Below are 25594 nucleotides of genomic sequence, written 5' to 3' on the forward strand. Positions count from 1 at the left end.
AGCCCTGTCCCCTTCTCTATGACATCACATCCTACTCTATAAAGGAAGTAAAAGTGCCAAGTATTACAGTGTGAATTTGATGACAGTGGGAAGGAAACAATAAAGCTACGCAAAACATCAGAAATCACCCTGTCTGGGGAAGTGGGAGAAGGGAGGGCAGTATGTGCTGAGGAAGCTGCACTGAACGGATTGTGGAAACAATAGCCAGACACATGGATACAGAAGATCATCTTCACAAAACAAAACAAAAAAAGGAACTGACAAAGCAATATGTATAACACTACAGAGATTTTAATCAACCTCACAAGACACCTTTTAAATACCACAGTATGAAGCAAATACATTCTGGATATAACGACATACTAAAATGGAGAATATGTTAGAAAGGCTGAATGTGCTGGAATGAACAATTGCCCATTGTGTGAAATGGTTTAATCACTGGATGCACAGTGTGGGCTGTGGTTTCATATATCCTGACAAGTGTAATTGTATTCATCTAGCCATTTAGAACAGATATATATTATATGCGGGTGTACACACACACACACACACACACACACACACACACCACAAAAGTTACCTTAAGTGAAGAGCAAACATTTCCTGATTTAGAATACTATTGAATGAGAAGTCAGAATGTCTGGGTTTTTTCATAACTATTAAGAAGACTATTTTAGCTAAATACAGTAACTAGACTGTATTTCTTGTGTAAGGAAAAAAAACTAAACAGGCTCAATTTAAAGTAGCTTATTATTTGAAGAAAGTAAAAGTGATTAGTTGAAAAAACAGTTCAATGAAGGATTATGATTTCCCCCACCTACCTATGGAAAACAGGATGAGGTGACAGTACAGAACACCACACATACAGCAATATTATCAAGAAGCTTGTGAGCTAACAAACAGACTGAACTTATACATGCACCAATAATGCATACCTCCACAGCACACCCCCCACCCCACAAAAAAATTGTATTTCCATGATTTTTCACAATGCTAAAGATTAAAACTGAACTAGTAATTGTCCACTAAGACATGTAAAATAATGAAAGAGAATAACTTAATGCAGTTATGAACACCTTGGTAAGACAAGGTAATGAAGGGCAAAGGAGGAAGCCTTACCTGTTTTAAATCTTTCTCCTATTTACCAACCCCATTCTCCAACATTCATATCCTCTGAATGGGAATTTACTTAGACCTGGGCAATGACTGGTAATGCTGGGATTATAGTTAATAGTTAGGACCCCAGCGCAAGTCAAATTACAGTAATGAAAAATAGGAGTCTTCCTGTCCCTAGTTCTTTGGGATATGTCCCAACATATTTTCTTAAGCGCGAGGAAGAAAGGGACTGTATCCTTGAGGATCCTACATTTATTCTTCCACATTAGGCATAACTAGCAGTGAAATTCACCATCTAAGCAGGACTAAGAACAGTGGTGGGCAACCTGCGGCCCACGGGCTGCGAGACAGTTTGTTTACATTGACCGTCCGCAGGCACAGTTGCCCGCAGCTCCAAAGTGGCCTCAGTTCACTGTTCCCAGCCAATGGGAGCTGCGGGAAGTGGGGCGGGCCATAGGGACGCGTGGGCCTCAGGGACGTGCTGGCCACCGCTTCTTGCAGCTCCCATTGGCAAGGAATGGCAAACGGCGGCCACTGGGAGCTGCGGGCAGCCATGCCTGTGGATAGACAAAACTCTCGCGGCCTGCCAGCAGATTACCCTGACAGGCCACATGCGGCCCGCAGGTTGCCCACCCCTTACTAAGAAGATCCTTAAGAGAGCTGAGGGTTCAGTACAGAGATCACCAAGATACTTGAGTAGTTCCCCCATACCCTGCTGATGTGGAGAGTGAAGAGACCAGGACTCTGAACCAAAGCCAGGTTCTATCACATGGCACTTCTGAGAGCTACTAGTAGAAAACAGACCTATTAATGATCCAGGAGACAAATGGGCACTTTTGAATTTTTTCCCCGTGGGTGCTCCAGCCCCAGAGCACCTATGCTCCTGTATACTATTGACCAACAGCCAGAGCACCCACACGCTAAACCCAACAACCAAATTTAGACTAAAGTATCACAGCCCACAGGAGATTAAACTATTATGTGCCACAGGCACAGAATAGGAGGGATAACGGTGCACCAATACTTGAGGCTGCTGCAATGGCAGGGAATTAAGTTTGAGATACCTACACGATCCTAGCAAGCAAACCTCCCTACTAGCTCTTCTTTGCACCTGTTCCAGTTTGAATTAGTCTTTCTTGAACAACAGTGAACAGAATCTGTACACAATATTCCAAATGAGGTCTTATCAGAGCCTTGCACAATGTCTTTAATACTTCTCTATCTCTACTGGAAATACCTTGCCTGATACATCCTAGGATCGTATTTGCATTTTTTGCATTACATTGGTGACTCTCGGACATCCTGTGCTTGACCACACACCCAGGTCTCTCTCCTTCTGTCAATTCCAACTCATGAACCTCCATCTTATAGCAGAAGTTCTTATTATTAGACCCTAAGTGCCTGACCCTTCAATTTGTAGTATTAAATTTCATTCCATTTCTGTTACTCAGTCTTCAGGATCATCTAGTTCTTCCTGTATAAAGCTCCTATCCTTCTCTGTATTAACAATGCCTCCCAACTTTGTACCATTATAATCTGCTTGGCAGTAATGAAACCAGGAGATAACCTCTGTATGTAATGTATCACCATTTTTTTTAAAATATATGTGTAAAATTGCCCTTCAATGCACAGAATCAAATCTGCTCAACTGTGTGCAATTCAGCTATTACCGAGCAACACAGAGAAAACAGACAGTGGTGCAAACTACAGTTTTAGGAATCACAGAACTCAAGAATGTTATTCTCCTGTGGCAAGTAGGAAGCTTTCGCAGACAAGTACCATCCACTCCTAAAGATTCTAGCCATTATGTTTGCAGAAAAAAAGATTTCTTAATATGAAACCAATGTAAACCGATACAGTGCTGTCTTCCTTCCTAAACCAGCAGACAAGGCTGCTCCCACGGCTCTGCTGCTGCTCATAGCTTTGCCAAGCTTTCCACTGACACATCCAGATCCTTGTGAACAGCAGCTAAACTGAAAAGAATCAGGTACATTTCATTGCTGCTGCTTGGCAAAGCTACAGTCCAAGCAACCACAACGACACTAGAGCAACACACTAGGAAAAACCACCCAAAAACCCCAAACACCACAGGCTGGGAGAGAGGTAGAAGTGATACTACCTAGCCCTTTTTCTAAGCAGACAAAAAACTGGGGGAAGGCCTGGATATCACAGACAGGCCCATGCATGCAGCCAAGAGGCACTGGGATGGATGGGGAGAGCAGAATGAATATTTCTTTCTTCCTTCCAGTAGACAGAGAACATTCAAGTTTTTAGACACCTATTAGCTAGCTAATTAATAGAAAGATGGAATCCCATGCAAGGGTACAGAGATAGCATCCTCATAAAAATCCCAGCCTGCTCCTTCTCAGCTGTTTGCTCAGAGGCCGAGGTGGGGGGGAGGGAGAGAAAGGCCCCACACAAATCTTTCGTTTTTGGTCAGCAGATTTAGCCTTCTGGCTATCAAGTTTCTGCTAAAACTTCAAAGCCTTCTGTTGTGAGGGGAGAGACTGATGGGTAAATCGATCAGAAGAGAGATTTTGGGAAGTATTTTGGGCTGGGATTGAGAATGGGAGAAGCAAGGAGAGACAGACAAAGGGGAAGAAGTAGGGGACACAATGTGTGAAAAAAAGAATGTAAGAGTGAAGGGTAAAAGGAGGAAAAGATGAATGAAGACAACAAAGGAAGGTACACCACGATTACTGCAGCAGTTCTCAAGCTGTGGTTCACGGAGCACTTGCTTGCTTGTGGTCTACAGATAGCTGGCTAGTCACATGATGCTAGCTCTCTTCATTTCCAGCTGCTAAACTGCATTAAAAGACACTAAAAATATGTTAATAACTTTCCTAATATTACTTTTCCATATGAGCAATTATAGTTGCCATAGGGATGTTATACAATTGTGAATGGGAGGGGAAGTGTCCCCGAGAGATTTTTTTTTCTTTTTTTCTTAAGGATGTGGTCTATACTGTGAAAAAAATTGAGAACTCCTGTATTATAGGAAAGAAATGAAAAGTAGAATGAAGCCAGGAAGAGTATGAAGATGTAATAAAAGCAAAGTCAGATAGAGATATAAATAGTAGATAATATTTTCACCCCTCAGCTCACAGAGAGCCGAGAAGCAAAAGGTTTTCCAAGTATATCAAACACAAAGTTTAACAACTGATTGGTACATTGCACATATATATCATGATCCACATTGGCTCCCTATTGGTTTCTAGGTGGCATTAATGGTATTGACCTATAAAGACCTAGTGGCTTAGGATACGCCACCGTAAAAGTTCAGACAGCCAACACCATAGTCGGCAGAGACACATGAGTTGCAATCCCTTCCGTTGCCCTGGGGGGAAACAGCTGGCAGATAGTTTTCTGTCAGCATATCAACTTTGGAATTTACTCCCCTTCTTGGTCTGAAACTGCCCCAGTATTCTGACCTTCAGGCCATGGAAGGCCTGTCCAATTCCTTAGGCATTTGATGAAGGCGGAGAGAGAGAATGGAGCTCTCCAGTAGGATGGATGATTTCTCTGTTCTACTGCTTTGCTTGGCTGGTTTAATGTTTGTTTTGGGACTGGGATAAGTGGATCAGTTTTGAGTATGCTGTTTTTTCTATAATGTCATATTTTAACTGATGTAATGGCAGCTAGGGCTCTTTGAAAAATCAAAATAAATGGCATACTTGCATTTAGAATTCAAAATAAATAAATGTCACAATTAAATACAATATACAATAGAACAGCACAACTGTTTTATTCCTTTAAATTGCAGAGGCTGTGGCTAGTAAAATTTTGTCATGATGAGTAAAATCAACCCTCAGGCTAGGAGGTAGAAGGTAAATTTCCCATTTTATTACTTAGTAAGACAAGCTAAGTATCTAATATGACTAAGATCCTGAACCTGCATTGGGATCAGTTACCACAGCCCCCGGCACATCCCACTGACTATAACAGAATTTTGCATAGGCAGAGGGTTCATGCTACCAGATTGCTTTGCAAGATCAGGGTCAAAGGCAAATATCTTGACAAGAAACACTGAATTTTGTTTCCATTTCTACTATAGCATGAGCTCTATTACTATTAGCAATCAGAGAGTCTCCTTTAGCTCAAGTGACAGAGGGCTACGAGTTTAGAATATTAGGATGGGAGTTCTAGTCTGTGACATATGCATGCTGTTAGCTGACAAACATGGGTTCTATGCAGTTTGTGGCTATGAAACATTACATTGAGATGCAACTCCGCTGTGGAGAGAGCAAAGAGAAAAAGGTAGCCCTCCCACCCCACCACCATATCAGAGATTGGTTAAAAACTGCCCTGAATTCGTGGCCATGATCCTTAACTGCATCCATAAGGGAGGTGAATGCCTCTTTGGCTCATACACCCTGTACAAGGGAGAAAGCGATCATGCTTAGATGATTGAGACTGTTCCTTTCCATCCCAAAAGTGTGTGTCCTGCATCAGCTTGCCTGTATTTTATGCTGTAGATAACAGAGGGGAAACAATATAAAGAAACACTATCAACAAATATCAGAGGGGTAGCCGTGTTAGTCTGAATCTGTAAAAAGCAACAGAGGGTCCTGTGGCACCTTTGAGACTAACAGAAGTACTGGGAGCATAAGCTTTCGTGGGTAAGAACCTCACTTCTTCAGATGCAAGAGTGAGGTTCTTATATCTGAAGAAGTGAGGTTCTTACCCATGAAAGCTTATGCTCCCAGTACTTCTGTTAGTCTCAAAGGTGCCACAGGACCCTCTGTTGCTATCAACAAATAGGATCAGAACAGCTATACTGAGTCAGACCAAAGGTCCATCTAGCCCAGTATCCTGTCTTCTGACCATGCCAATTCCAGGTGCCCAGAGGGAATGAACAGAACAGATAATCATCAAGTGATCCATCCCCTGTCGTCTGTTCGCAGCTTCTGGCAAACGGAGGCTAGGGACACCATCCCTGCCCATCCTGGCTAATAGCATTGATGGACCTATCCTCCATGAACTTATCTGGTTCTTTTTTGAACCCTGTTATAGTCTTGGCCTTCTCAAAATCCTCTGGCAAGGAGTTCCATAGGCTGACTATGCATTGTGTGAAGACATACTTCCTTTTGTTTGTTTTAAACCTGCTGCCTATTATTTTTATTTGGTGACCCCTAATACTTGTGTTATGAGAAGTCGTAAACAACACTTCCTTATTTACTTTCTCCACACCAGTCATGAATTTATAGACCTCTATCATATCCTTTGTCGTCTCTTTTCCAAGCTGAAAAGTCCCAGTCTCATTAATCGCCATTCCATACCCCAATCATTTTTGTTGTCCTTTTCTGAACCTTTTCTAATTCTAATATCTTTTTTGAGATGGGGCCGACCACATCTGCACGCAGTATTCAAGATGTGGGCATATCATGGATTTATATATTTATATAGCGGCAATATGATATTTTCTGTCTTATTGTTTATCCCTTTCTTAATGATTCCCAACATTCTGTTCGCTTTTTTGACTGCTGCTGCACATTGAGTGGATGTTTTCAGAGAACTATCCACAATGACTCCAAGATCTCTTTCTTGAGTGGTAACAGCTAATTTAGACCCCATCGTTTTATATGTATAGCTGGGATTATGTTTTCCAGTGTGCATTACTTTGCATTTAGCAACACTGAATTTCATCTGCCGTTTTGTTGCCCAGTCACCCAGTTTTCTGAGATCCTTTTGTAGCTCTTCGCAGGCTGCTTGGGACTTAACACTGATTGCTATGTAAGTGATGGAGAGAAAAACAGCACGGAAAAGCCTGAATATATTCACTTTTTGTATATGTTATATCACTAACACAAGCTAATATAGATCTTTTTTCAGACACTAAAAGGTCTGCTATACTACTGATGTTTCAACATGGTCAGAATCAAAACATGTGAAGAGGAAGTCTTCTGAAATCATGTGTCTGTGTGTGCGCGCGCACGCACACAAGTGTGTGTTTTTAAAAGCTTCCATCACTTACTTTCCTCAGGCAAATGTAATGTTTAAGGAGTACTTCAAAATGAGTAACAGAATTCCTACTGGCTACTCTCTAAATGTACCAGATTTAACAAGAGGAGACAGTTATGCCAGTTTTCTTTCCACTCCTCTCCTACAAGGAGTTATCTTGTTAGACGGTGTCCTACAGATACAGACCTAAGATTTCAGAGAGAAAAAATACTAAACTATAACATATAGGATTAAGAATAAAATATGTTTAGGGGTATATACTGCAGCTAAATACATACTTCCTATCAGCTTTTAAAATACTTTTTCTAGATCAGGGTTATCCATAAAATTAATAAAACAAGCAGATTTTGTGTTGTGACTGATATGGGTATATTGTGAGGAATGAATACAATTAAGCATTTATAGTGCTCTAGTCACTATAGTCACTCTGGGCTGAATATAACAAGGTTTTATTTACAAATAACAGGATTGTTATATTATACCACATCTAACAATGATATAGAAAGAGATACTGTGTGACCCTTTAAAAAAAAAATCACGTAGACTCAGTTCTCTCATCTGTAAAACAGATATAATATTTATCCTCACTGTACAGCATTTTGATGCTTGGATGAAAAGTTTATTTACATACTCTCAGTCTTTGTAAAGAGATTCCTTATCCTTGCAAGACTCGGTGTTTTCTCTCTTCCTCTCCCATCATCGGCTATACAGCACAGTTCCCTGTACTGCTGCCTGTTGGCTAACATGAAAAGAAGGGGAGCCAAACTGTGTTGTTACTGATGTAGAGAATGAACCTTTGTTCGTACTTTGGTAGGTTTTATCCTTATAAGGATGACCAAAGTGTGTGTGCCTGGAGGGTGGATGGGCTGGGGTGCAACACAGAAGGTCAGGACAAGGAAAACTAAAACCAGGAGGGAAGAAGTGACTTTTCCCCCGCTAAAAAAATAAAGCATCTGAATTCCCCAACCCCATCAGGAAAATCCCTCCAAAGAAAAGTGAAATGAAAGCCATCATCTTGTTTTATTCAGGGGGGAATTATTCAATTTTTGAGGGAGCTGCTATTACAAATGAAAGGGATTTGGGGGGTTTTCAAGCTTACAGAATGTTCAAAACTGACTTGAAATCAATTTGAAATGTGACATCATATCCCTGTATGTAGTCAATTCACTGGCACAATCAAATTCTAGTACTTCAAATGCTCCAAAAGTAGACAGGAAAGTCACATTTTTGAATTGGAGAAATATAGCCTTCTCGTGCCACATATATAGAGAGAATTCTTTTGTTAGCTGCCAGTGGGATTTTGCTATCTTTGTTAAATATAAAATGGTTAGTGTCATAACAATGATCAACCATCATTTTATGACATTTATCTTCATGAGTGAGGAAAGGAAGGGCTACTGTGAATTATTCCACCTCTCCTCATGAGATGATTAAAGTCTTAAGAGATTAGTCATCAATACCAGCTGTATATAAAATAAAATACATGACGGTGTAGAATGCTATGAAGTTTTAATTGCCATGAGTTGGGGAACACCACCTTACTCACAGATGGTACAGCTGCCAGTTACTCATGCAAGGTTCTCAAGCAAGGGAGAATCAGTACTTGGTATCACACCAAACCATGTATATTTTGTTTGCGTCACATATCTTGTTCATTTTTAATTCTAATCTTCATACTGTCTTCCCCCACCCGGCTTTAAAGTATATTAGCTGTAACAGAAACAGGCTCTATTTGGGTGGAACCTAGTGATGTTTGTATAAAGTCTGGCAAATAATGTATTGTTTCAAACCCATATGAACAAGAGTTTGGCAAGGTACCGACAGATCAGATAGAACACATGATGGGGTGTCTATATGACAGGGAGATGCCCTAAAGGTTTTATTGGGAAGACCTGCATGATAACTTATAGCTTTTCTATTTGAGGACAATCTGACTTAGCGTTGCCAATTTTGGCTGGAGGGATTCCTGGAGGTTTCATCACATGACAATCTTTAATTAAAGATTAATCTTTAATTCCTGGAAAGACAATCCTGGAGGGTTAACAACCCTAATCTGACCATCCCAAACTGCTGGCAATAAAAATAAACAAAACAAAAAAAACTTTCATGGCACCTTATACCAGCGATTGTTCTGTTTGTTTGGATTTTTGTTCGTTCTGGGGTGGTGGTTGTTTATAATACACACAAAGAGTATGGTATTTTCCCATTCTTCTTCATGGCAGAAAATGCTTTTGATTACAATTGTGGTGAGTTGTAAGTGCTTGGAATGCATGGTAATCACAAGGTTGGATGAAGGGGAGCAGAATTTTTATGGGGGGTGAATTGCCCTGGTTCTTTTGGAGAAGTTCTCCTTCTCTGGTTACTGCTAGACCACACCTATCATTTAATCTGTGACTCAAAAGATAATTCTATGAAATAATTTTTTGCCTTTGGAATACACGAAATGATAAGCATTACCAGTTTTCCACAGGGAGCATATCTTTATCCACACTACCCTCAATAAGGGCTTCAGGAAGCCCAAGCATAAGGTTTTCAAAAATTCTTTGATGTGATCAGTAACTTACACAGATCAGCCATATAACAAGGCAACATTACTGCGAGGAGGATGTACCATGACAGTATGGTTGGGAGACACTGCATTGACATAGCTGACAAAGGAAAATCAACAGAGTGGTTTACCAGCTCAACAGAAGTTTCCCTTAAGAGATTTAAACTCAATAAAAGCTATCAATCTTCATAGCCAGAACAATTAAATAGGCCTCATGCCCACAAGGAACAAAGATGAACTCTGACTTTAAAATTACAGAGGTGATAGTGAGATAGAGATAAAGATGTGATCCTTATACCAACAGTTTGTAACCCTAAGCCCAAAATTAAGATGCAGATTTTGTCTACCCATCTGAGTAAAACGTGAAGGCACTCAGGATAGGTCACTAGTTGTCGGCAGCTATGAGCTCCAGACTCAGCCTGGAAGGATTACTCTTTGCATGGGCCATAAGCCTGCTCCAACTCCAAAATCAGATCAAACAAGAACTCGGCACACACTAATGGGAAATCTGAGGTGCAGTAAATCAGCCTGCATGCCACAAAACTATGAATCACGAACAAGGTAGATACTTTAATTTGTAGAGGAGACGGTACGTAGGATTTTCTTTTATGGCCGGGAAAGTTATAGGTATATCATTTTCACACAACTGGATTTCCTGTTCAACCAAGAGATGAGCTTTATTTTGGGGCTCTCTTAGTTTACTGCCCTTTCTACTTGAATAGCAATGGCCTTTTTTTTTTTCTGGCAGGTGAAAGCATCAAGGAAAAGCAAACTAGGAAAACACGCCCATTAGGTAATTAACATATGATTTATTCAAAGGCAGATTCATTCTGCCATACTTGAACTATACACCTGCCTTTGATGCGGGGAGTTTTATCCTAAAGTAAGCCCTTTTTTGGAACCACAGAGGTAAACATTAGCAACTCCTAGTCTCAGCATAGCACTAGTCTTTTCACATTTTAAGTAGGACTTCTCTGAATGCTCAGTATGAATTTTTATTTTTTCGCAGTCCCAGGAAATCAAGGAATTTCTTTGGTGGATTCAATAACGTGGCCTTCCCTGGATACTACACTGTGACATGGTGGAAGACTTGAGTGTTTTGATGACCCTGAGAAATTTGCCAGGAGGAGTTACTCCTGGTAGGGCCATCCAAGCCATATAGGTCAAAGGGTAAGGTTCAGATTAAAAGCAGTCCACTGGTCCTACAAGTTGGGGGTTAAACAAGTGAGTCAGTTCAGTAACCTGGAAGCCCAGGGGGATATCCAGAAGGGAATAATATCACCAACTGGCAAAACAGTAACTGCATGCATCAGTTTCAACAAGATCTGATAAGTTATCGATTTTAAGTTATTGACCAAACTATGAATCTTCAATTCAAATGTTATTTCCATCTTAACATATGGATGTGAAAGCTGGAAAGTCACCAAACATAGAGATAGATGTCTAAATATCTTCGAAAGCAAATACCTTAGAAAAATACAAGCTAGCAAATGAAATAACATATGCCAAGATTTGTCAGAGTTCAACACCTCCTGATCTCTAAAGTTATCCAGAAAAAAATAGATGGAACTATATAGGACATGTTAAGAATGAAGCCAGAGCATCTGCCATGGCAAGCATGCCATTGGGCAGCTGAAAGAACATGCAAAAGGGGCAAGTGAAAGAATACCTTCGTCGAACACTATTCAGAGCAGGAAATCTATGGGACTTAATAACCGAGAACCGAGTGTGGCTGAGGATAGACAGGGATAGAGGAGCTTTGCTCAGGCCCTAAGCGACATATGACAGCACAGGAAGGATTATGATTTAAAATCACCTGCAGTCCACAGGAAAAAAATGTAACTGTCTTATCCTTCAACTCTATTGGTGCTCTACCACAGAATGAACTCTCTTGCTCAATGGAGCAATCTCGGAATATTTTTATTTTAAGGATATGGAACACTATTGTAAAATTGGTATCCTAAAAGAAAAGAAAAGGCCCTTGCCTATTCACAAAAGCTTTGAAAAGAATTCTAACACACATCAGGGCTATAGACTCAAAACATTCATTACCAAAATCCCATGCAAGTTACACAGACTCCCCAAGAGTTCCAATGACTGTGGTCTTAGAAAACCATGTTTCCCTAAAAAATCCTGTTAACAGAAAAACGAAAGGTCACTTTACACAAAGGTTATGATGCCTCAGCATTGGCCTCCAGGGTAGCCATCCAGTTCATCTTCTGCCTATAAGGCAATACAATGCAGTGGCTGGATAAGCCTTTTGGCTTATATGCAGGAAGGTGGATTTTGCCTTAAACTGTTCCAGATATTATGACCCATAAATACAAATCTATTTGTGGAACATTTCGATGTTATATTCTTCAACGGTAAGAAAATACATCAGTATTTCTGGTTACTAAACAAAAAACAGCAGTAGTCTCATCCTCAAAAAGTATGGAAGAGGGCTTTTTTGCAAAAGAGATTCCAAGATAGGTACACATATAAGCATTGCTTTTCTAGAAGCAATCTGGACAAGATCAGGTGACACCAACAATGAAAATTCCATTAGTAGAAAGGTTTCAGAGTAGCAGCCGTGTTAGTCTGTATCCGCAAAAAGAACAGGAGTACTTGTGGCACCTTAGAGACTAACAAATTTATTAGAGCATAAGCTTTCGTGGGCTACAGCCCACTTCTTCAGATGCATCCGAAGAAGTGGGCTGTAGCCCACGAAAGCTTATGCTTTAATAAATTTGTTAGTCTCTAAGGTGCCACAAGTACTCCTGTTCTTTTTATTAGTAGAAAGGATTATCTATCACTCAAAGGAGAGGAAAATATTTCATAAGACAAGTGGGTCTTTTCATTTATTTCTAAAGGGTTGGGGTTTTTTTTAAAAAACCTTTGCAATATTCTCTTGGTTGAAATGGATAAAGGCAAATTTTCCTAAAATTAGTTGGAATGTGATGTAATAAGAAACACAGTAGTTCATTTCCCAAAAGTTCTAATTATAGTTGTGACGTTCCCCTGGTGTTATCTGGACCCGTGATTTACTAGGTCACTCCAATCCTTGACTCTGGGAGCCAGCCTTACCCTGCTCTGCTGTGAGAACCCCCACTCCCAGGCTGTTCATGCACAGCCTCTAGCATGAAAGCTGCTCCCAGCTATGTGAGTGAGCACTTTTAATCCAGCTGCTGCATGGATTCTGCAACTTAATGACACTAGCCAATATCTCCGGTCCCAGACACAGCCCTAGGAACCTCCGTCTTGCGGTGTCCAGTTATGCCCGCTGGACACTGCAAGCTTATATGAGTTCGTCAATTTAACAATTAAGTTGATATGTACCAGGCTTGCTATCCCAAGGGAAGTCCCTGACATGCTTCAAACCAAACTCACTGCTTCAGGTAGAATAAACAAACTAATTTATTAACTACAAAAGATAGATTTTAAGTGATTATAAGTCAAAGCCCAACAAGTCAGATCTGGTCAAATGAAATAAAAGCAAAACTCATTGTAAGCTGATCTTAACACTTTCAGTGCCCTTAGAAACTTGGATGCTTCTCACCACCGGCTGGCTGGTTGCCCTCCCCTTTGATCAGCACTTCAGTCGTTTGGTGGTGGTGTCTGTAGATGGAGGTGGAAGAGAGGGAGAGCATGGCAAACGTCTCTCCCTTTTATGATGTTCTTTCTTCCCTCTTAGCTGTGCCCTCCACACCCCTCTTTCAGGGTCTGGTGAGCATTATCTCATCAAAGTCCCAAACTGACAAGGGAAGGGAGGTGACTCACTCGAGAGTCCAACAGATCCTTTGTTGCTGCCTAGGCCAGTGTCCTTTGTTCCTGTGAGGCTGGGCTGGGTTTGTTCCATACATGCCCTGATGAGGTGTGAACTGCCCCTCTGCTCTGGGGGAGTTTTTGCCTGGGCTTGTTTTAAGACATGAGAAGACATTTTGAGCCTCATAACTATATACATGAAATTACAACCGATAACATTACTAAAACAACAATGCTCAGTGCATCATGAGCCTTCTAAAGACACCCGACACGACAAACTTTACATTGGATACCACACAAAGATATTATAAGGATGAACATGGGGGTGCAGGGTGTTCCCCCGAGGTACAGAGTGTCACAATAGTTTCTACAGAGAACAGGATTCTTTGATTTGTTGTTTTAATCTCCATACTTCAAAAAATCTCATGAAAACAAAAATTTAGCAGGGAAGTATTATTTGAGATTATTGTGTTACCACTTCACTTAAATAAGTAGCTGACAGTCCAATAAAGTGTCATCCCAAAATTAAGAAAATTAATTTCTCTCTCTCTCTCTTTCCACTTCTCTCCTTCTCTATCATGGAATTTTGGTTTCCTCCTGGGATATTGGTTTTTTTTTTGTTCCACTTCATACAGTGTGCGTGCACTTCTGCATCTTTTCCCCCACTGTAGTTCTCCAACTCCTCTCTGCCACTTTTCCCTGGCCCTTTGCCAATATTGCTGCTCCCACACAGAAGAGGCATGCAAGTTTGCATTTTAAAGTTCAAGAGATTGGTATGTAGCAAAATACAAGGATACAGAAAACTTTAAAAGGGTTTTATAATATGCCTACCACATAAACAAATTCTGTATGAATATATGTCTAAATACAGGTTTTTGGAACATTAGTACTTCCAGTAGTTTTCTAGACTTCCCAGATCTCTCTCTCTCTCGCTCACACACACACTTACTTCAATATCTAAGTAACTTCAGCCTTTAATGGCATTTCAGGTAATACATAAGGGGTTTCTTAACATGCAAGTTTTAAGAATGCTGAGAAGAGCAGATAGGTGCAGTGTTCTTTTAAATTTAAACTGATAGTTCTCTCTGCATCTGTGATTTTCAGGAGCACTTCCCTATGCACACATCAGACATCAAACTTCACTTTCTGTTACAGGGACACTTATGTAGGTCAGGACCAAAGTTTAGACAGTAGGGACTTTTTTGTTTTGTTTTGTTTTCAGACTTAAACATTGGCCTAAAGGGCTTGCAACTCAGACATTGCAGTACTCTGCTAGTGCATGCGAACTACAGTGAAATTAACCAGTTTATTTTCATTGCCCAAACCAGGGGTAGGCAATCTATGGCACGCGTGCCAAAGGCAGCACGCGAGCTGATTTTCAGTGGCACTCACACTGCCCGGGTCCTGGCCACCGGTCTGGGGGGCTCTGCATTTTAATTTGCTTTTAAATGAAGCTTCTTAAACATTTTAAAAACCTTATTTACTTTACATACAACAATAGTTTAGTTATATATTACAGACTTATAGAAAGAGACCTTCTAAAAATGTTAAAATGCATTACTGGCATGTGAAACTTTAAATTAGAATAAATAAATTAAGACTTGGCACATCACTTCTGAAAGGTTGCCGACCCCTGGCCCAAACTAACCAAAATAAAAACAGAAAACTGTATAGAGGGTGAAAAATATTTTTTAATATAATCCAAATTTTAATCACTTCAAATGTTAGTAATATAAAGAATCTTTATGGTGGTATATTAGACAGAAGCTGCACCTATGCAGGGCAGAGAACCTCATGAAGGGGTGGACAGGATCTTTGTTCTTTTTCAAATACATCTACTCTATCATTAGACAGTAACTCCAAAATATACTAACTGTAACAGATGCCTGAAGAGAAACAATTAAGAAGATCCATTTTTAGAGATCCAACTAAAATGAAGAGAAGAAAGCAGCTTGAAGTTTTTTTGTGGTTTTTTTTAAATCAGCTCATCAAATGATAAACATAGTGGCTCAGACAGGTGCTCATCACCTTCCAATCCATACAAAGCGTAGCCACTAAAATCTTCTAACCCATTGTTCTAAATCACATCCTTTTTTTTTTTGGTCCTCTGTCTGATCCTCAACTGCTTTACATTTATACCTTGATTTAATCCTCATGCCCTTCACTCTATCCATCTCTACCTATTGTTCCTCATCACTTATATTGTATCCTGCCCTTCTAGTTCACCAGTTATGCCAGTCCGCTCAGCCATGCATTTGTTCACTTCTTCCACGTTTCTGCTTTCTTACACATTACCCTTTCTGCATGGAAAGCCTTCCCAGAACTAACCAGAACAGCTTTACAACATCTACCTCAAAACCCTCTTTTGCTATTGACCACTTACCTGATGAATGGCTAATATTAATTTGTTTACTAAAAATATCCAAATGATTCAGAATCATCAAGCTGTCCACAGTCAGCCAATGTTACTTCATCCTTCTTCTCTCATTGTTTTATAAACACTCACCTGTGCCTTGTTTCTATTTAGGTTTTAACCTTTTTGGGTCAGGGATCACGTCTTCATTTAGAACAATGCAGCCCTGATACTGACTGGGGCCTTTAGGGAATAACACAACACAAATAAAATTAAAAAAACAATTTTCTTGTTGCTTTGCTTTTTTTTATATATATATATATAAAATTATATATATCTATAATTCTCAGAATGCAACACCTGGGATGGGGGAAGTAGACAATTGCTTATTTTAAGTCAGAAAACTGGAAGAGGAAATGAGATGCTATATGTAACAGGAAATAGTTTCGCGCATGGGTGTTATCTAAAGGTGACTGCAAACATAAAAGGTAAATTCTATTGACTTCAGCAATACATGTGGATTGAATGCCCTCATTGAAAAGGCAAAGATAGGCATTTAGCATGTAAGGCCAGATCAGACTATGTGCAGAGGACCTCTTGGGAGATGCTGAGCAGGCTCCACTCCAAATCACAACAAAGGAAACTGAAGGCACGCAGCATCTTGCAGGATTGGGCCCATGAACAATCCAAATTTGCCCTTTTCTGTTCTATTTCAGGTCTTGGGAATTCACAGACATCTGGCTCCTGATTCTCTGCAATACTCCATTGGGCCCCATGCTGTGATATCACAACTACTAAGGAAGCTTTCTGGAGCACTGAACCCATCTGTAGGGAGCTGAGGGCTCTTCCAAGGGCTTTGTGTAGTTTTCCAAGTTACTTTAAAATTATATAACATATTCCTCTTTTCTTCAATATCTATATTCAGAGGTCTGGCTCCATGCTCCAGACTACCTCATTGGTACCTGAGGCATCACAGTTGATCAAGACAGACATGTCTTCAGAACATCTCAGAGAAAAAGGTAAGGCTTAGTTGTTTATAAGATTAATGTCTCTCATTCTAATTAATAGGATCACTGTCCACATACTGGACAAGTAAATTAAGTTGACATTTTATTTGCAGTTCACCTTTTTAAATCTTTTTTTTTAAATCTACTAATCTCAAGAATACTCAATACTAACAAAGAGTGGTGCTGCTATGTACATGCAACAACAGAAGGTAAAGAAATAGATGGAGGAATTGTGCTACCTAACAAGTGCAGCAATTGCTTTGAATAAAAAAAAAAAAGAAATCTGAGAAAGCTCTAGGGCAAATAAATAACATTTAAAAACCCCACAGATCTTCAAAGCAACATTGATTGTGGATCAAAGTGAAAGGCCATCAAAACCTCCCGAAGCAGCAATATTTCTGCATGTCTAAAAAAGAATGAACTTAGAAGAAATATGGAAATAATAGTAGGTCTCTGTTAAGCCAACAACAAAGAAACCCTTAGTGTAGTAAAACAAAGTCATGTCAAATCCCCATTTTTAGAAATGCATGAACTTCCTTTCATAATGTTTTAAACTGTATTTATAGTAACAAGAGTGAAGACTGGAGACAAAAGTCAAAAGGTATTACAAAGCTCTAGCTATACATGTTACAATTCTGATTTTTGGTCTCATTTGTGGGCTTCAAATATAAAGACATACTGCAATATAATTCCATACCACTGTATGATCTACTTCAACTTCACAATCTCAGTAGAACAGAGGACAAGTGACCGATAACTAGATTTGGACAGCCAGCCACATTAAACGGTAACATACAGACTAACAACCACATCTCCAAAGTAGTTATTCTTTAAAGCAGCAATTTCTTTAAGTAATTTGCATACATACTTGCTACTTAAAAAAAAAAAAGTCTTTTAATTTAAACTATTATGTAGGAACAATAATTTATTCTTAACTAAGACCTGTAGCGCCAGGAAGCTACAAAAATAAATACGCAGAACCAAAGCATCAGAACACCCGGTTCACTCATCCCCTGTACCAAGAAGATTCAGCATAGTGCAGCAAAACATGCACAATGCTAAGCAATTGGAGCAAACCTCTACATTCATTTAATTATGAACAGGGCTTGGAGGAGGAAAAGCAGGCATGCAGGGGGTAATCTAGTGAACATAAGTGATGTGAAAATCTACCAGTTTCAGAATTTTCAGCTACTCCCACTATCAAGTGGAAGTTAGAGTTTAAGTATGCTTTAGAGCTGTGCTTAGAATAAAGAGAAAAGGACAGTGATGAGGGCAAGTTAGTCACAGAAATTCTTTCAAATGGTTCTGATAAAACACCATCCTTTATAGGCAGATGCTCAATGCCTCATGAAATATACTGGCCACACTGGTCTTGAGGGTTTACCAGCCTGCAGCATCTGCTCCCTTCAAGCCTATTTAACCTATCTGGGTCATAAGTAAAGCAGTATGTCTGGCAGCCATAACTAATGGCTGAGTGTTGTTCTATGACAACTCTGATCTATACCATTGAAGGACTGAACCTCAAAAGAACAAACCCCTTCAATTTAACTTCAAATTTGCGTTGAAATTTTCCAAGTGATCCATTCATTCCCCAATAGCCACACATTTGTAAATCTACATTCATTTAATTATTTTAGAGTCTTCCTCAATTTTAAAGTGACTGATGAACTTAGAATGTGAAACTACATAGAGACAAAAGTTACCAGAACTGCTGGCTTATGACATCTACTAAAAATATAAACAGCTGGTCTACAATCAATTATTTTGTGATGCATCTGTACTATGTATGTCTTGTGCAACCAATGAACTTGGAAAATCCAACTCAAGGCACCAAATTAGTATAGGACAGAAGTTAACAATATTTCAGGACTTACAATTTTGGTTTTAAGAACACCTAGAACTGAGGAGGCACAAGCTTTTCCATTCAATGGTGTCATTGTCAGTTGTTTTAACTTTTTAAGTCTTTTTTAAGCTTTTTCCTGAAATTTGGCAGATTTGCTCTCTCTGAGCAAACAATTAAGTTTAAAGAATATATGAGCCAAAACAGTTCAATTGTACTCTCCTCCTCTCTCCCCCATTAAAAAAGGGCTACGTTTTTCTCTCTGATTAGTGGAGGTGAGTGAGGAAAGAGGTAGGGTGCTACATATGGAAAGTAGTTAGACCTCAAAGGAACCCTGCCATCCTCCACAAAATACAGGTCAAGGAATGTCTCCAGGGTTCCTGCCTTATTTATTGCACAGTATAAAATATTTTAATGTGAGATATAGTAAACAGCTGACTATAGTGGCATTTGTTAGTTTCTTCTTACATTAAGACTCTATAAAAAAAACATTACAAGAATGTCAAGATGACAAAGACGATGTATTCAAGTATCAAGAAATGATAAATGTAAGGTTGCCTATCAACCTTAAGCCTGATTGCTTGGACATATGCATTACAAAACTGTCTTATTATAAATAATTTACTGGATTTTTTTGCAGAACTGCTGCCTCTTTCATTGTGCATGCTGAACAAGGAATAAGACAGGGCTGTGTAATGATATGGGTGCAGGGTCCAGATTACCCCTGCTTTATTCTATGTAATTGTTGTATGGGGCATGTGAGTTTGAAGTGAGGATGCTACAGACATCACTATATCCACTTCTACCATGACTAGTGTACAGCTTAGGGCTAAGGAACTAGACTGCAACCCAGGGAATCTGCATTCTTTTTCTGCCTCTTTCAGAGATTTCCTATGCAACCTTGAACAACACATTTAATCTCTTTGTGCTTCGGTTCTGCATAGGTAAAATAATAATAAAATAATAATAATAAATAATACTTAACTTCACAAACCTGTTGTAAGGCTAAATCAATTTACATTTGCAAGGCTCTCAGGTACTACAGTGATGAGTGTCAAATAAGAGAAAAAAGCATTTTAGTTAGTCCACAGTTTGGAAAATATGCAGTACTTGAAGCATGGGACCACATACTGGAGGAACAAAGAGTACAAAGTGAAAAACTCAACAGCTATTTCATTCACTGAGCACTGTCCCCATTCTGTATTGTGTGAGCTAGAGGTGCTATGGAAAAATAGTGCATGAACATGTAATTTAGAGACTGTACTGTAATGCATACACATACACAAGGGAGCAGAGTTAAGGTTATTTCATAACTTGGGAGTACTTCACTTTACAAGCTTAACACACTTGTAGGCTTTTTATAGGAAATATAAAAAATGGGTATCAGTACTTATAACTTATTAATTCAACCTTCCTATTCTTAAAAATAAAGAAATTCAGAAGCCAATCAATTTTATAACATAGATATTGATCTAGCTAGCTCATGAGTCATTACTTGTGAGTATGTATCAATCACTTCATTCTTTACTTGTCCTTGGAAAGAAATTGATTTAATCAAGCCTTGCAGTAATACATTATTGATGTATTCCAAGAAAATGGAATCATAATGAACCATCAGGTCCTTTACATAAAATAATATAAGGACTCCATAAATTTGGCCTCAATAAAGATCTGCTAGCATGAATCCCTGCACTAGTAGATCCTGATGCAGAATCAGGGTCAAAGCAAGCAGTCTATGCATAAGTCGTATAGGAAACAGATTACGGACAAGCTTCTGGATAATTTAGTAACTTTGGGAGGCTGAACATTTTGTAAAACAGGCAACGTGCTTCATCACCCACTCTTCATATAAAGCAACTACCAGTCCTAGTAGGTTTACACAATCAAGGCTGTTCTGAGTGAGAAAAAGAATGCAACTCAAACAGAGAGAGCTTCCCTATTTATAACAGCTCAATCTATGTTCTAGAAGCTATTGAACTTTTCCACAGAGTTGACTACACCTTAACAGAGATTTTCCTCGCTTGCACGGACCATCTCCCTTCCCATTCATGATGGCTTATATTCCCTGTGGCAGCTACAGCAATTGCTTACATGCTAAACTAACGTTAGGATAGAATTCCATGTATTTTAAATGTCTTTTAATGAAGTTTAGCAGCTTACAGTATAACAAAAGACAGCCACAAATCACAGTCACAAACAACCATAAAGAGCTATAAAGTTCACGAGTTTGGGAACATCTATTCTAGTCATTAGTTTGGGGAAGAGAGTGCCCTCTTAATACACTTACTCCTTTACCAGGATCTGCAGAATTAAGGAAAGACAATAGTGAGAAAGTAAGAACCTTGGGCCTGGCACATTTCCTGTTTTAGACAGGCATATTTTTCAACTCTAAAAGTGCCTACATCAGACCACCCTTGCTAAAGCTGAACTAACTGTAGTAATTTTTTACCACAATGAACCTTATATGTTCAATCAATGCAAGACTCCTATGAGGCACTGGCAGTGATATCTATAGTTAGGACTGCCTCCTATTTTGATATAAATTATGCCGTGGAAGCACTGAAAGGCTGAAATTCCTACGTAATGCTCCATAGTCCCACAAGACACATCCTTTCAAAAAGGACTGTGCTTCACAGCCATTCTAAGACAAAAAATAAATAAAACAGACACTCACTAGCACCACAAGAAAAGGATCACATTCTTTCAATACTAATTTAATTGTTGAAATAATCAGTAAAATATGAAATTGATATGAATACCCAAAAAAACCCCAATATAAACAGCAGCAGATCTTTCTAGCTGTCCTCTTTCTATAACCGCATCTAACTGATGCTGAAATAACCCCATCTTCAGGGAAGGCATACGCACTATAATGTACAACCACACATGCTGTATCATACACACACACTGTGAAATTCTTAGAATGGAGAGAACTCACACAAAAGGGTTCTGAAGCACAAAGTAAATGAAGTGTCCTAATACACTTAGCGAACAATAAAACAAAGTCACATAAAACAGATACTGGAGAAAGAGGGTGACAAATAATTCCCCAACCCTCTGGGAACACATGAAGTCTTTAGAGCCAAATAGCTTTCTGAGGGGTGGGATTGATTGCCTGGGCTATTTCTCTACACAGATGGGTGGAGAGGAATCCCTGGATAATTCTTTCTCCTACACACACTAATGGAGTGATGGGAAATCCTTGGATCTTTCACTTACATATATTTTAAAGGGGGGAGGGGGAGACTTTTCTGGGATATTTGAAACAAATACATGGGACAGGGAGAAGGGAATTTCTCTCTCTCACACACACAAAGTGGATATTTTTCGACACACACTAACGAAAGGTGTAGCTATTTCCCCACACATTAAAGGGAAAAGGGAGAGCTATGTCTCTCCCACATATACACACTACAAGAGGGACTACCCTTGTAATTTCACACACACGCATACCAGGGAAAGGAGGCGCCCCCTGGGGAAGAGGGAACTTCACACGCAGTGTGTGTGTGTGTGTGGGGGGGGGATTCCCCTGGCTAGCCCCTTAGCCCCTCACACACCCACGTAAGGGGGGAGGCAGCCACTCACACCCGCTACCGCCCGGCGAGTCAATCGCTTCGCTCACCCAGCCCTGCACGCTCACTCCAACATGCCCTACTGATTGCAACAAAGCCGGGGGGAGGGGGGTCTGTACGGGGCTGACTGCCCCCTCCACTCGCCGGGGACTCGCCTGCCCGCACCATGCGAACGCGGCACCTACCAGGCGGGCAGCCTCGGCCCAGGTGCGGTCCTTCTTCTTCCTCTTGTCTTTCATGTTTGCATCTCATTGAGATGGTTCTAGGGGGGCGGGGGGAGGGCGGACTGGAGCGTGCGGGGGAGGGGGGCCCGGAGGGGTTCCACACAGACAAGGCTACACGGGCGCGGAGCTCCGGAGCCCCCGGAGCGGGGGGAGGAGAAGGGGGCTGGGCCGGCTCGGGCTCGGGCTCCCGCAGCAGCACAGCTGACAGCTTGAGGGATGCTCCGCTACTCTCACAACAATGCACTATGACGTCACACAGGGGAATGGCGACCGCACCAAACATCCCAGCCAAGGCGGCCGCCCTCGCGAGGAAACCGCGCGCGAGACCAGAGCGATTCAAAAACCTCGCGAGAGCTGTTAGGGCGACTGCCCCTGCCCAACGGGGGGGGGGGGGGAGCGCTAAGCGGAGACTACACATCCCAGGGTGCAATGCGCAGCCAGCGGCGGAGCGAGCTGGAGCATTGCCCCGTTGGAAGCGTAGTGTCTCCTGGGCAGCGTGGATACGATCCGCTGCGCGCTGTTGCCAAAATTGCTAGGCAAAGCCAGAGACTTGTGTGCGCGTCTGTCGTGGGAGGGGCAGCGCTGTGGTTATTATAATGTGTGTGGGGACTGCTAGGCACTATGGCAACAACGTGGACATTTAAAGGTGATGCCTATTAGAGCTGGCTTGCTGTGCTTTCAATTATAAAATAAAACATTTATTTTTAAATCCTAGCAAACCTATTAGGGCTATTGCCAAGCAATATATACACCTTAAAGAATCAGAACAGTGTAGGTTACAAAAATTAAAATCTGCATCCATAGCCCCCATCCATGTAGATCCCTGAGACACACTTACATCCACACACTGTAGCTCCACTGCACTTCCCGTACCACAACCATACCCAGCAGGGGCTGGAGCCCCAGGCCCTTTAAATTGCCACCAGAGCCTCACTGCTGGAGCCCTGGTGTAGGGGTGCAGGGCTCTGGGGGCTATTTAAAGGGTCGGGGCTCCAGCTGCCTCTGCCGCCCCAGTCCTTTAAATAGCCGCCGGAGCCCCGCCGCTTCCCTAGGGCTCCCTCGGCTATTTAAAGGGCTGGGGCAGTAGAAGCAAGGGAGCCCCAGGCCCTTTAAATAGCCCCCAGAGCCCTGGGAAACCAGGGGGTTCGGGGGCTATTTAAAGGGCCGGGGCTCTAGCTGCCTCTGCTGCACCCTCTGCCCACAGCCAGCCCCCATCTCCAGCCAGCCCTGCACCCCCTGCCCTGCCTCCAGCCCCGCACCCCCTGCCCGCACCAGCCCTGCACCCCCTGCTCTGTCTCCAGCCAACCCTTGCCGCACCCCCCTGCGGCCCTGCCTGAAGCCAGCCAGCCCCACACACACCCCTGCCCGCAGCAGCCCCACACCCCCTGCCCGCAGCCAGCGCCTGTCTCCATCCAGCCCCACACCCGCTGCCTGCAGCCAGCCCCTGCTGCACCCCCTGCCCTGCCTCCATCCCCGCACCCCTTGCCCACCCCTGCCCAGCCCCTGTCTCCAGCCAGCACCGCACCCCCTGCCCTGCCTGCAGCCAGCCCTGCACCCCCTGCCCTGCCTGCAGCCAGCTCCTGTCTGCAGCCTGCCCCGCACCCCCTGCCCGCAGCCATCCCTGACGGGGCCCCACCGAAAATGTTCGAATTGGGCCCCGCACTTCCTAAAGCCGGCCCTGTGTGGGGCCCCAGACAACTCCCTCCACCCTGCCTCTTACCCTTCCCCCCTGCTCTGCCGCTGGCCCGCTCCTCTTCCCTTGCCCCAGCCCCAGCCATGTCACTCAGGTTGGGGAAGGGACCGCCCCTGGCTCTCATCAGCAGCAGGAAGCGGAGCGCTGCGGCTGGGAGATGGCAGAGTAGAGCGGGCTGGGGCCGGGCTGCGCCGCTTCCCGCCACTGCGTGGGGGAGCCCTTCTCCAAGCCCCCTCCCCCGAGCGACACGGCTGGGGCCAGGGCGAGGGAAGCTGAGCAGGCTGCTCCCAGCCCTCTGCTAATTCCCCGGGCCACTCTGGGCCTGTGGAGCCCCCAAAAATGACCCCCCAGCTCCTGCCTCCCAGACCCAGGGGCGGGGAGGCATGGGGCCTCACACAGGCCCCCTGCGGGGGGGGGGCTGCGTAGGGCACCCAAATGGCTAGGGACGGCCCTGATGCCAACCCAAGCCTGCCATTGCACAATGACTTTTTTAAAGTAGCAGCTGCACATTTGCCGTCATGTCACCCATTATGGTCTCATCCGTCACGCCAGGATGTTAGGGCGGAAACACTCTGGCAAGAGGAATGGATATGGTTATAATCCCCAACCAGTCCCTCGTTGCCAACCCCACAATTTGCCCACCTGGTTTTGACCTGCCCCGTCGCCAATGGTCCCTGTTAAATAGGTTCCAGATCAGGCAAGGTCTCTGTGCAGCCAACCAGTACCGCTGGGGATTTCATTACAGCCCTTTGTAAAGCTGCAGCACAACACAGACGATGACGCACATCGTCGAGGAATGCCAGCTGACTAGGTTCAGCGGTGGCCTAGAAGAACTGCATCATGCCACTGAAGATGCCATCGCTTGTCTAGATGACTATGCACAAGCTAAATACAAATACTGTCAAAAATAAGGCTACCTTCTGAATGACTTCCTTTTTACTCACTTTTTACTTTTTATCTTGAAGATACAGAGTGAAATGCTGTTTTAACTTCTTCCAGTTGTCTTCCACATACACCTCTACCCTGATATAACGCTGTCCTCGGGAGCCAAAAAATCTTACTGCGTTATAGGTGAAACCGCGTTATATCGAACTTGCTTTGATCTGCCGGAGCACGCAGCCCCGCCCCTGCAGAGCGCTGCTTTACCGCGTTATATCCAAATTCGTGTTATATCAGGTCACGTTATATCAGGGTAGAGGTGTACCTAGAGAGTTTCAGCTCTGGTGGAGCTTTTAACTGCTCATTTCTTCCACTCGGGGTATTTTTTTAATTTTTTTTTTTTTACTCCTTTTCCATGTAGTGTTTACTGAACATGCAGAGACAATGTGAATATTTGTATCAGGGGTGGGCAGACCTAAGCTCATCCAAAACTAAAGGCCTGCCTGTCAACTGAGAAGGGGCACAGGAATGAGAAAAACAGCAGTATTCTTGGGACAAATAATGAAAAACAACAGGGATGAGGAACAAAGGTCACAGGGTTTCTGGGTGGGGATATAAGCAGAGAACTCCAGACAGAACTCACTGTTCCACAAAGGA

The 25594-nt window shown here is 42.1% G+C and overlaps 1 protein-coding gene across 1 annotated transcript in view; it reads right to left on the reverse strand.

The window, feature by feature from the left end:
• ASXL3 (ASXL transcriptional regulator 3) overlaps positions 1 to 22415 on the reverse strand; it is a 154607-nt gene extending 132192 nt beyond the window's left edge. The window contains exon 1 of the mRNA XM_054019987.1: positions 22327 to 22415. Within this exon, the coding sequence (XP_053875962.1) occupies positions 22327 to 22380 (54 nt within the window). The 5' untranslated portion in view covers positions 22381 to 22415. The remainder of the gene's footprint in view (positions 1 to 22326) is intronic.
• Positions 22416 to 25594: the final 3179 nt, after the last annotated feature.

This window comes from Malaclemys terrapin, chromosome 2 (genome assembly GCF_027887155.1).
Source record: "Malaclemys terrapin pileata isolate rMalTer1 chromosome 2, rMalTer1.hap1, whole genome shotgun sequence".
In the NCBI taxonomy this organism is placed as follows: Eukaryota; Metazoa; Chordata; order Testudines; family Emydidae; genus Malaclemys; species Malaclemys terrapin.